Below are 12,814 nucleotides of genomic sequence, written 5' to 3' on the forward strand. Positions count from 1 at the left end.
ATCTATACATGACTGTTTCAATCTATACATAACCATTTCCATCCACGCATGACCGTTTCCATCCATGCATGACTGTTTCCATCCATGCATGACTGTTTCCATCTATATGTGACCGTTTTCATCCATACGTGACCGTTTTCATCCATATGTGACTGTTTCCATCCATACGTGACCGTTTCCATCCATACGTGACCATTCCCATCCATACATGACCATTTCCAACCATACATGACCGTTTCCATCCATACATGACCATTTCCATCCATACATGACCGTTTCCATCCATACATGACCGTTTCCATCCATACATGACCGTTTCCATCTATATATGACCATTTCCATCCATATATGATCATTTATATGTATACATGAACATTTCCATCCATACATGACCGTTTCCATCCATATATGATCGTTTACATTCATACATGACCATTTACATTCATACATGACTGTTTACATTCATACATGACCATTTCCATCTATACATGACCGTTTCCATCATACAAGACCGTTTCCATTCATACATGACTGTTTCCATCTATACTTGACCATTTCCATCTATATGACTTTCCATCTATACATGACTGTTTACAGTCTTACATGACCATTTACATTGTTTTTAGTAATTAGGATTTTTTAAAAAAACATATGTATTTGTTATTGGGTTTGTTGTTTATAGAAGGTAATGGTTAAAAACCATGCATGGTGGTACATGCCTGTAATTTTAGTGCTTAGGAACTAGAGGCAAGAAGATCAAAAGTTCAAAACCAGCCTCTACTACAAATTCCATGTCAATCTGGGCCATACGATACCCTCTCAAATAGGAAAAAGAACGGGAGGGAGGAAGGGAAGAAAGTAGTAGTCCTTCTTCTAGCAGCACAACGCTCGGACTTTCTTACCAATACAGCGTCCCTACCCCTAAGTCTCCTGACCTACAATCCTAGCACGTAGCAGGTGGAGGCAGGAAAGCCAGGGACTCAGAGCCCCTCTCACACTGCTCTTGGCTCTCTGGTTTATTCCTTTCTGTTACATTTGGACATGGATAAAGTCATGTCATATGTAAAATTTAGAATTTCTCTCTTTTAACTTCCCCACATCATTAAGAAGTTTTGGGGTTTTTTGTTTGTTTGTTTGTTTTGTTTTGTTTAAGTAGAGCTTTGTTTCTCTTTAATAAAATATTTCAAATGCATAGAGAACATTGCAGTTTCAACCTATTGCAGAATGTCTTGCTTTTAGGAAGGGTAGAACCCATCCTGATGCCTATCTATCTCTTTGTCTCTACAGAGCAAGGGTCAGAAATTAGAACCCATCCCTCATCGAAGACTAAGAATGGTGACAAACACTATTGAGGAAAACTTCCCTTTGGGAACTGTGCAGTTTTTAATGGACTTTGTTTCACCCCAACATTACCCACCCAGAGAAATTGTGGCTCACATCATCCAGAAAATCCTGCTGAGCGGCTCTGAGACTGTGGATGTCCTCAAGGAGGCCTACATGCTTCTCATGAAAATCCAACAGTATGAATCGTTACAGCTGCTTGGCCAAGTCTTCTAGGGAACCTAGACTCAGCTTTTATTCAGCTGACCCGGGAGCTTCCTTAATAACATTAATTCCAGTGGCTGGAAACCTAATCAAAACTGGCTTCAATTGCCAGTAAAAGAATTTACTGGGGCTGGGGATTTAGCTCAGTGGTAGAGCGCTTACTTAGGAAGCGCAAGGCCCTGGGTTCGGTCCCCAGCTCCGAAAAAAAGAACCAAAAAAAAAAAAAAAAAAAGAATTTACTGACTTACTTTCCCTAGAAACCTGGGAATGTTATTTGATACTGTTTTCCTAAATGGCTGCTGGGGCCCAGTTTTCTATAGTCTTTACCTTCAGATTTTTATAGTATTTTGGGTTAGAAAATCAACTTTGGTAATTCCACCGACTGAGTTGTATTATAATTGGGTTAGCATGACATATGAGTCTATTTTTTAGGCAATTGTAGTGAACTGAAGAATACAGTGTTGTGATTAGCTCAACAATGCACATGTTTCATGCAGTCCTGACAGATCAAGCTCACTGACTATAGGCTGCCCTCCACTGGCATGCTGTGGTCCCGGAAAGTAGGCCAGATGGCTTATGATAAGAAGGGGCTTTTTCTCCTGTCACCTTCCAGATGCTACTCTTTCTGTCACTGAAGTCTCCAGAGTTGTAATTGATGTCACTTGACTTTCAGGCTGCATCCAGCCAATGCCAAGACAGTGGAGTGGGACTGGAAACTGCTCACCTATGTCATGGAGGAAGAGGTAACATAAATATGAGGACATATCTTTACAGAGGAATTTTCAAATTGCATTTGTGTGTGGGTTTGAGTATGGGGTGTGTTTGAGAGCACCGTGGTGTGTGTGTGTGTGTGTGTGTGTGTGTGGAAGTCAGAAGACCACTCCTTCCATCCTGTGGGTCCCGGGGATTGAACTCATGTTTTCAGCCTTGGCAGCAACTGCCTTTACGACTGACCCATCTCAGTGATCCACAGAAGACAATTTAACTACAAAGAGAAGTAGCAAAAAACGAAAACAAAACTGTTAGTAATGTCTCTGCCATTATTTCCTGCAGATGGTCCTACCCTACCAAAAAACTAGTTTTAAACCATGCTGATTCCCAACTCAATACTAATGTATTCATGTCTTCTCTACTTGAAACTAAATTAAAAATATTATTAAAGGGGTTAGTGATACAGCTCAGTGGTGGAGCACTTGCCTACTGTGCATGAAGTCTGAGAGTTTAATCCCAAATACATAATATTAAAATGCTAGTGAATAAGTGGAGAAAGTTATAAGCTGTAACTATGGAAAGGAGAAGGAGGATACACATAATAGCAATTGAAGAGATCTGAGGAAAATATCAGAGTGACTGGTGAGAAGACAGCCGCGAGCTGGCACACGAGTGAGAGAGAGAGAGAGAGACAGACAGACAGACAGACAGACAGACAGACAGACTGCCACAGCCGGGCAGGGCAAAGCTTCACATCAGAGCACCAGAGAACTTTCCCACTCAGAAAGCCAATCTCTCCGCTGAGTGGCGTGAACAAGTTCTATGGATGATGAGTAGGTTTCTGCTAGAAATCATGTGGCACTGTCAACTACTACACTCTGGAACACAGTAGGCAAAATGTCTAAAAAACCAAAAGATAGAAAGTCAGTAATCCAGAAGGAAAGTTTCCACATTCTGTCTTTAGTGACCTCCAAATTTAGCTGCCAGCATTCTGTCTGTACACCCTAAGGTAATTCAACAAAGGAGTTTCTACTTATACTCAATCAAACTGTATGTTTTGAGTATGAGGATGAAATAAAGATGTGGGCTGCAAAGATGGCTTAGTGGTTGAGAGCACTGGCCGGTCTTGTAGAGGACCAAGGTTCAATTCCCAGCACCTATATGGTGGCTCCATTCATGGTTTGAATACACATGGACCCCATGTGTGTGAATGCTTGGCCCATAGGGAGTGACACTCTTAGGAGGTGTGGCCTTAGTGGAGTGGGTGTGGCCTTGTTGGAGAAAGTGTGTTGCCATGGAGGCAGGCTTTGAGGTCTCCTGTGCTCAAGCACAGTCTCCTGCTGCTGCCTGTGGATCAAGATGTAGAGCTCTCAGCTCCTCTAGCACCGTGTTTGTCTGCACGCTGCTGTGTTTACAGTAACGGACTGAACCTCTGAACCTGTAAGCCAGCCCCAATTAAGTGCTGTCCTTATAAGAATTGCCTTAGTCATGTTGTCTCTTTACAGCAGTAAAACCCTAGACAGTTTGTAACGCCAATTCCAAGTGATCTGACTCCTCTGACCTCTGTGAACAACAGAAATACATGTGTCACACATATACACATGCAGGCAAAGGTGTCATACACGCTAAATAAGTACATAAATACACAAATGCGTTTCCAGACATGCAGCTGTGCAGGAAAGTGAAACTATATTCTCAGACTCTGTTTCTCAGGAGGCTGAGTGCCAAAATGGGGACATATGGGATCCCAGGCAAGGCATCAAGGATCAGTTAGAGAGACATCAGTGTGACGGCAAACTAGGAAGCTCCAGACCCTTGCTGTCCACAGAGGCACTGTTAACAACACATCTTACTTACTTTTCTGTTGTTGTGAATGAAATGCCATGGCCAAGGGCGACTTAGAAGGAATGGTTATTTGCAGCATATAATCTCAGGGTTAGAGCCATAGCTGTCATAGCGGAGCACAGGGCAGGCACATCATTAGAACAGCAGCCAAGAACTCTCATCTTGGAAACAAGAATTGAGAGCACACCCTGGGAGTAGAAGGGGGCACCCTCCAATGACACACCTCTTTCAACAAAGCCACACCTTCTAATCCTTCCCAAATGGTTCCACTAAATAGGGACCAAGTATTCAAGTGTATGAACTAATGGGCCAATCTCATTCGAACCTTTCTCTCACTGGCCACCATAGTCTCATGGCCATATCATAATACAAAATACATTCGGTCCAACTTCAAAACTCCATAGTCTTTCAGTCTCAACACCATTTAAAAGTCTAAAGTCTCTCCTGAGACTCAAGGTGGTCTCTTAAGTGTAAGCCTCTATAAACTCAAAACACACATTATACGCTTCTTTCTACAATGGCACAGCATATACCATTCCTCCAAAGGGGGGAAAGAGGGCCTAGTGAGGAAATGCTGCAGCCCGGGGAAACAGCAGATCAGACTCCCAATCCTGTATGTCCGTGTTTGGTGTCAAAGGACTTGGATGACCCCACCTTCCAGTTTTGCAGCCTGCTGCATGCTTCTCTCACTTGAGCTGGCCCCGCTGCCTGCATGTGCAGTTTCCGGCAGATGTCCAGTGGCTCTGGCATCTTCAGTACAGTGCAGACTTCACTCTCACAGCTCTGTGTAGTGACCTCTCATGGCTTCCATGCAGGCAGGGAGCCCTTAGCACACACTTGCTCTCAGAGCAAGATTGTGGAGAAAGCAACTGTGGAGAAAGATTCACAGCCCCTTTACTCGGGACCCTTTGTGTCTCTAAAGTCAGAAGTGCATGGACAGAAACGGCAAGTTCGTATACTTGCTTGGGATGAGCCGGTCCTCTGACTCACGTCTGCGGCCGCTTCCGTTGCTGCTGTGTAGGAGCAGAGAGTCCTCGTGCCTTTTCCTCTCGAAGCTGGGAGCTTTATTTACTCTACTGTGGCTCAGGCTTTCTTAATCCCCTTATCCCTTCAGCACAGGTAACTCCAACACGAAATTTCCTGTGCGCCCCTCTTGTTGAGCTGTGCATTGTACGGCTTCCTGCCTTACTCACCTCTCACCGCTGTGGACCTGAGTAGGAGGAATTGCTAATAACCACGACAGTCAGTATTGGGTTGTCTGGAAATATCTTCCCGAGAAATCAATTTAATACTTCTCAGTTTAGCCTCAGGCAAATTCTCAGGACAAGGTCAGAAAGCTAAAATATGACAAGAACAGTCTCTAGCCTCGTTACAAATATCATTCCTCTCTGAAAATTCCTGAGTCCAATGTCCCAAAGTCCTCCACATTCATCCAAAAGAACCCTCACAGTCACAGTCTGTCACAGTAGGGGAGGGTGTCTCTGCCTGCACCAAGGCCAGCAGAGTGTCAATCCAGGGGACACAAGAAGGAAATTAGGTGCAGCACAACTCGGTAGCAAGTCTTGGTTCAAACTTTGAGTCTGGCACTTTATTCCGTGCTTTATTTTAGGCATATTTAAGTACACCACAGTCTGGGAAACAGTTGATGATTGATCAATAACAAATGCACAACAAACCTTGACATCACATCAAAACTCTTATACGGGGCTGGAGAGGTGGCTCAGTGGTTAAGAGCACCAGCTGCTCTCCCAGAGGTCCTGAGTTCAATTCCCAGCAACCACATGGTGGCTCACAACCATCTGTAATGGGATCTGATGCCCTCTTCTGGTGTGTCTGGAGACAGCGACAGTGTACTCATAAATAAACATGTAAGTAAACATATTTAAAAAAAAAAAAACAAAAAACTCTTATACGGTATAAGTGACTTGGTTCCAGGGGTTAGAGCCCGTGATAGTGGGGCATGGACTTATATCGTGATCCATAGGCAGGAGACAGGGAATGGGAGTGGTGGGAGTTTTGAAACCTTCAGTGACATGCCTCCTCCAAGAAGGACATGCCTACTCCTACTCCAGCACAACCAGGGACCGAGTACTCGAATGCCTGAAACTTAGGAGGAACATGTCATCCAAACTTCCAGACAACAAATAGAAATCAAGACTCGTGAGAGCTCCAGGGGCCAGAGCAGCTACATAGTGGTCTAAGTCATGGAGAAATTCTGTAGTGTGTGCCATGCTCAGGTACTTCCCCTCACTCAATGGAACAAGCTACGTTCAGAGAGAAACCACTCCTTCCTCAGCTCCTTCCTAGAGGCAGGCAGGTTTCCATGCTCCATGAGTGCCCGTTTGTCTGGGGGTTTCTCAGGAGATTAGTTTTTGCCGTGCCTGTGTTAGAGCACAGGTGTGGTCTCACTGTGTTCCAACTGCTGAAAGGGCTCCCAATTCCATAGGCAAGCAGCAGGGAAAGCAAGAGATTATGAGCTTTGAGAAAACACAGGAACAAGTCGTTTGGGGAAACTAAAGAAAGTACAGTACATAGAGGCTAGCAAGAGAGTTCACTGGGTAAAAGCGTGACATCCTGAGTTTGGTTCCCAGAACCTATGTCACACAGCTCCTGGTGTTGTGGTGACTCAGCACTCCTGTAGTGAGCACAGTGAGTTGAGAATGGAGACAAGGAATCCTCCAGGAGCTTGAAGGTTAGGGATCCTGGAATAAACACGAAGGCACATGAACAAAGTGTGGGAGAGAAAGGACTCTCAGAAGTTATACTCTAGCATTAAGTATCATATAGAAGACACAGCATGCGATATATAATTTAAAAGTATGCTATATGAGGACCAGCATGGTGTCCCACCAAGTAAAGAAACTTGGTGACAAGCCTGACAGCTGAGTATAAACCCTTGGACTCATGTGGCAGGAGAGAATTGACTTCCATGAGTTGTCCACACGTGTGTGTATTCATGTGCATATTCACAAACATATGGACACACACCCATATCAACATGATAAATATTTAAACAAAAAGTTTTGGTTTGGTTTTTTGTTTGTTTGCTTTGAGACAAGATTTCTCTGGGTACCCTGGCTGTCCTGGAATTCACTCTGTAGACCAGGCTCACCTCAAACTCATGAATCCTCCTGCCTTTGCTTCATGAGTGCTTGGACTAAAGGTGTACATCACCATCATTCAGCACAAAAAATTGGTTTTGGGTTTTTTTGTTGTTGTTGTTTTTTAAATATAGTGCATAATGCTGGGAAGATGACTCAACAGATAGAGTACTTACTGTGCAAGCACAGAGACCTGAGTTCAAATCCCCAGCATCCATGTAAAAAGATGGGTGCAGGACAGGACGCCTGCTGTTCTCTGTCCTACACACAAACCCACCATGCATATATAAAACAACAGAATAAGGGCAGTACGTGCACATGCCTAAAGTGGGTTTTACTAGAAAAGGGGCAACAGTTCTATGTAAATGTAACTTTTATTCTCCTGTTGAAATTGTCTCCGAGGCCTACTGCTCCCAGTTACTTACTAACCTAGGCCTTGTCCTGGAAGCTTCTAGCCTCTGTACAATCTTACCAAGACCTAGGATGTTTTCAGGATGAGACTTACTGCTGAATAAGCTCACCCTTTCTAGTTCTGTCTGAGCTCTGGCTGGCTGGTTGAGCTCAGCTCTTCTGGCTCCAACTCTCCAAGCTGACTGATTCAGTCTGGTTCCTCTGTGCTGCCCCTGCATTGCTCTGCTTGGCCTCATACTAACTTTTTCAATCTGTTCTAATCTCCTGGCTCCTTCCCATTCTCTGAATCATTCTGTCTTCACAGTTGTCTAGCTTGTTCTTTCTGTCTCTGTGACTCTCCTGCTAAAACTGCCTTCTCTTTCTCCCTCCTCCCCTCCCCTCCTCCTCCTCTCCCCTCTCCTCCCCCTCCCCCTCCTCTCCCTCCCCCCCCCCCTCCCCTCCCCCCTCCTCCCTCCCCTCCCTCTCCTCTCCTCTCCTTTTTTCTCTGTGGTGCTCTCCTGAGTAGCCTCTTCATCCTGTCTGTCCTTGTGAGAGCTGGGCATAGCCTATTCCACCAAGTCTCTGATTAGTCACTTTGCTTCCGAGCATGGGTGCTTCCTTCTACAAATTGAAGTTACATTCACTGTTCTGGATTAAGGGCGTGTCTACATTGTGGCCAGAGGGAATAAAGGTGAGTGCTACAGGCTGAGCCACACCATGACTAGAAACTGTTCAGTAAATAAAATCTCAGGGTTCATAGTGTTAAAGCTTTGTAGTAGAAAAACACAGAACTGTTCTAAGAAAGTGTTTTTGTTTTAGTCCCAGTCATGGGTATCTGGGGCTGCTTCAGACTGTCCACAGCGGCTGACTGTGATTTGCCTCCTGCTCGAGCAGAGGTGTTCTTTTGCAAGCTGCAGATAGTTTTTGTGACTGTGTGACGTTTGGAATTCTGGGAACTTTTCAGAGGGTCTATAAATGCTAGGCCCTGAGGCATGGTGGGTGGTTGTCGGTCTCTCATGGGGTTGTTTGCAGTTTGTTAGAAGGCAAAGGAGTTTGTTACTGCTCAAAGAAGAAACTAAGGGAAGGAGATTAGTGGGGATATCCCCACTGCCATCCTCCCTACCCTTCTTTCTCTCTCTCTAGTGATGGGGTAGAGCCGGCAGGGGTGGGTTGGGAGGGTGGGGAGACACAGTGGTGGCCCAGGCCTTTAATCCCCGCACTCTGGAGCCAGAGGCAGGTGCTTTTGAGGCCACCCTGGTCTACAGAAAGTTCAGGACAGCGAGGGTTGTCTTGGAAAACCAAAAACACGCAGACAACCAAGGGACTGGTGAGGACTTTAGTCCATCGGCAGGTTTGCAGTTGATGGCATTAGAGGAGCTTACTACTGCTGGAGGGAGTTGGACACTAGAAGCATTCTGAGACATCCTGGGAAGAATGTGTTGTCTCCCACTGTGAGGTGGTCCATGATGTCTCTTCCTTGCCAAGAAAAACAAGAGACAAGCAGGTAGCTATTACTAGGGGGTGAGGGGGGTGCAGAGTGAGCAGCCACTGTTTAATCAGTTTCGCAGAATGAAAGCCTTTGTAGCCTTGGGCGGCTATGAGTAAGCTGACTACCAAACCTTTCCACACAGTGGCAAATACTTGAAAATTTTTAAAAATACAAATTTATCTAGGCTCTTGGTTTCAGAGATTTCAGTCCATGGTTTGCTGTTCTGTTCTAAAGTGTAGTGAGGCAAACATCCTGGCAGAAGAGTGTGGAAGGGAGGAAAAGCTGCTCACTTAATATTCAGAAGGGGAGGGAAAGGGGGCTGGGACAAGTAAGAGCCCTCCGGAGACATGTTCCCTCTGCAGGCATGTTCCTCTGCAGCATGTTCCCTCTGCAGCATGTTCCTCTGCAGCATGTTCCCTCTGCAGCATGTTCCTCTGCAGCATGTTCCCTCTGCAGGCATGTTCCTCTGCAGACATGTTCCCTCTGCAGGCATGTTCCCTCTGCAGACAGACATGTTCCCTCTGCAGGCATGTTCCCTCTGCCCTCTGCAGGCATGTTCCCTCTGCAGCAAGTTCCCTCTGCAGGCATGCTCCCTCTGCAGGCATGTTCCCTCTGCAGACATGTTCCCTCTGCAGGCATGTTCCCTCTGCAGCAAGTTCCCTCTGCAGGCATGTTCCCTCTGCAGGCATGTTCCTCTGCAGACATGTTCCCTCTGCAGGCATGTTCCCTCTGCAGCATGTTCCCTCTGCAGCATGTTCCCTCTGCAGCATGTTCCCTCTGCAGCAAGTTCCCTCTGCAGACATGTTCCCTCTGCAGGCATGTTCCCTCTGCAGGCATGTTCCTCTGCAGCATGTTCCCTCTGCAGGCATGTTCCCAGGGACCTGGTTCATCTGCCTAGGCCCCATCTCCAAAGGTTTCAAAGCTTCTACAATAACAGCAGCTGAGAACCACTCCTTCAGTCATGAACCTGTGGAGGATATACATTCAAACTAGAACACTATTTAAAATGGCTAGGATAGAAATTTAACATAGTATGTATAAGACATAAGTCTGATCACTGCTGGTGAGATTGTAAATGGTACCACCCACTCCAGGAAACAGTTGATAGTTTTTATTGCCATGACTCAGAAGACCTGCTGTCTCCCAGAAATCTCTCTCTGATACGGATAAACATGCTGACTCATGGCAGCCCACACTTTCCTGTCATCTAAGAGACTGAAAAGCAACCCTGACTTCCTCCTCTTCTTCTTTCCACAGGGGCAAACTCTACCTGGACGAGTTCTCTTTCTACGGTACGTGGTGCAGACCCTGGAGGATGACTTCCAGCAGATCCTGAGGAGACAGCGGCAGCACCTACAGCAATCCATTGCAAACACTGTTCTGTCATGTGACAAACAGCCCCACAACGTCAGGTAATCCCATAGTACAAGTGGGGTAACTCAGCCCAGGCTGTACTTTGAAACCTTGAAGAAAAGAAGAGGAGGAGGAAAAAGAGGAAGAGGAGGGACAAAGGACTGTTTGCTGTAGGTTTTCAGTCCTGCGCTGTGCTCAGCATCTTGTAGGCCATTTTAAAGTGAAAATGATCCTTAAGTTTTGGAAAATATGTTTGGCAAGGGATCACCCTACATGTTTCTATTTAAAATAAGCAAATAACATTCTAGTTTTTAAAAGCCTGCACCCACACATCTCTTATCTTTTCTAATTGTCCTCCAGTTTTGTCTATAACACCTGTTTTCCACGTCAGTTACCTTCGACAGGGGTGGGGTTTGGTTGTTTGGGTCTCTGATTTCTTTCTATGTGTTTGGGTTTTGAGACATGGTCTCTCTATATACCCCTGGCTATCCTGGAACTCCCTGGGTAGACCAGGCTGCCTCAAACTCACAAGATCCACCCGCCTCTGCCTCCTGAGTGCTGGGATCAAAGGTGTATGCCGCCACCTCCAGGTCAGTTCTTGACAATTGTATTTTCTCTAGGGCGAACTGGCTTTCGGAAGGGAGAGTCTGTATGTGTTCAATGCCACCTTTTAAAATCTTGGTTACTTAGCAGTTAGTAATCATCAGAATAAATATTAGCCTAATGAGCTGTTTTGCCTTCCCAAGGCCTACATAGAGGACAACTGCAGTGCATGTCCACTGAGCCCAGCTCTTACCTTTAATGGATGAGGCTTGGGGACAGTGCGTGAAGACCGACCTGGCCAGCTAGTCCCGCTGCCCACTAGTTAGGGAGTGCCGCTGGTCAGATTCAGTCCTCTGCCTCCCCGGGGTGCTTCCTAGAGGCAGGTGGACCTGGGGTTCTGCCCTAATGAATGTGTTAATCCCTCGATGGATTCACCACACACATTATGTGGAGGTGTTGGCTAGTGGACAGGGCAGGTAAACCTGGCGCTGCAGTGCACACCAGCCACTTTACATCCCCGCTTCTGTGTGGTTTTCAATCCACCAAGGAGTGAAAAAACAGCGTCTGCCTATGCTGCCGGGTGCTGTGCCTGACTGCACAGGTCCCGGCAGCCTCCGACCGACCCCACTCAAACTTAGAGCTGAGATAAATCTTTCCTCCTCGAGGTATTTTGTCCGGTGTTTGCCACAGCAAGGATAAAATATTATTAAGGTATGACTTACAGGACGGTGTTGAGGGTCAGCCTCCTGGAAGAATGGCTGACAGACTGGCATGCCCAAGGTCCTAGGCTCAGTCCCCAGCAGCACAGCGGAGAAAGAGGAAAAACATTCACATTCCAGTTGGCTTTTACAGCCATGCCGCCGCACTGTGTGGAGGAAGGAATCCCCCGTCTGCAAGCGCAGGGAACCAGAGTGCAGCTCTGCGCGTTGTTGCACAGCAGCGGTGCACACCTTTCCTTCTGGTCTCTTCTGTATTCCAGAGACGTTATCAAGTGGCTGGTCAAAGCAGTGACTGAAAATGCATTAACTCCACCCCAGGACGAGACGCAGACCTCTCCAGGACCAGGAGTCTTGAAAACGAGCAGTGACCATCTGTCACCCCAGCCTAACCTGGCCAGGAACACCAATCAACTGTAAGGAGCAGGCAAAGGGTTGTCTCCAGGGCTTTGAGGGTTTGGTGTCTAACAAATAGGACTGGTCCTAAGAACGGCTTGCTCCAAATTACCAACTCTTGTAACATAGACTTTTTCTCGGGGGGCGGTAGGGGACTTATCTAGGCTAGGAATATAATTATGTAGAATTCTTGGTGGCGTTCACTAGGACCTAAATGCCATCTGCAGAAGAGAAGGGCAGGTGCTTACAGGTTCTCGCTGCTAAACTTACTCCTTTGTGGATACTAACCAAATTCCTAGCCTGCTTTGCCACACACTGCTTCCTCTGATGACACCCACCCCACATAGCCATTCTGACCTCCACTGATGAGCCGTCCTGCTCCTGGAGACTTGGAACTCTCTCTCATCCATCTCCTACCTCATAGCTGCCAAGACCTCTAGCTCACCTGCCTGTTGTTTTCCTTTAAATACTAATGAAACTGCCCTATTTAAAACAACAAAGGACTTGGTCAGTCTGGACAGAGCCAGTGTAGCAGCTTAGAGCCGTCTGTCTCCTTGCAGAATGAGACGCTGGCCTGTTCTCTTCTGTTGACTTTCACCGTCTGCACTTTCTCTGACAACCATGCTCTCCCACCATATTATATGACTTTAAGTGAGTTCTGTCAGGCCGAGTTCACCTTCTGAGGTGCTGCTTAGCCTCCCCGTGCTGTGTCTGCCTCTCCCATA

General features: G+C 46.3%; 1 protein-coding gene across 1 annotated transcript in view; it reads left to right on the top strand.

The window, feature by feature from the left end:
• The window catches only part of Simc1 (SUMO interacting motifs containing 1), a 46,316-nt gene that overhangs the window by 23,508 nt on the left and 9,994 nt on the right, over nt 1-12,814 (top strand). Inside the window, exons 4-7 of the mRNA XM_032919577.1 lie at nt 1,288-1,520; nt 2,219-2,288; nt 10,339-10,493; nt 11,957-12,109. Coding sequence (XP_032775468.1) covers nt 1,288-1,520; nt 2,219-2,288; nt 10,339-10,493; nt 11,957-12,109 — 611 coding nt within the window. The remainder of the gene's footprint in view (nt 1-1,287; nt 1,521-2,218; nt 2,289-10,338; nt 10,494-11,956; nt 12,110-12,814) is intronic.

This window comes from Rattus rattus, chromosome 14 (genome assembly GCF_011064425.1).
Source record: "Rattus rattus isolate New Zealand chromosome 14, Rrattus_CSIRO_v1, whole genome shotgun sequence".
NCBI lineage: Eukaryota > Metazoa > Chordata > Mammalia > Rodentia > Muridae > Rattus > Rattus rattus.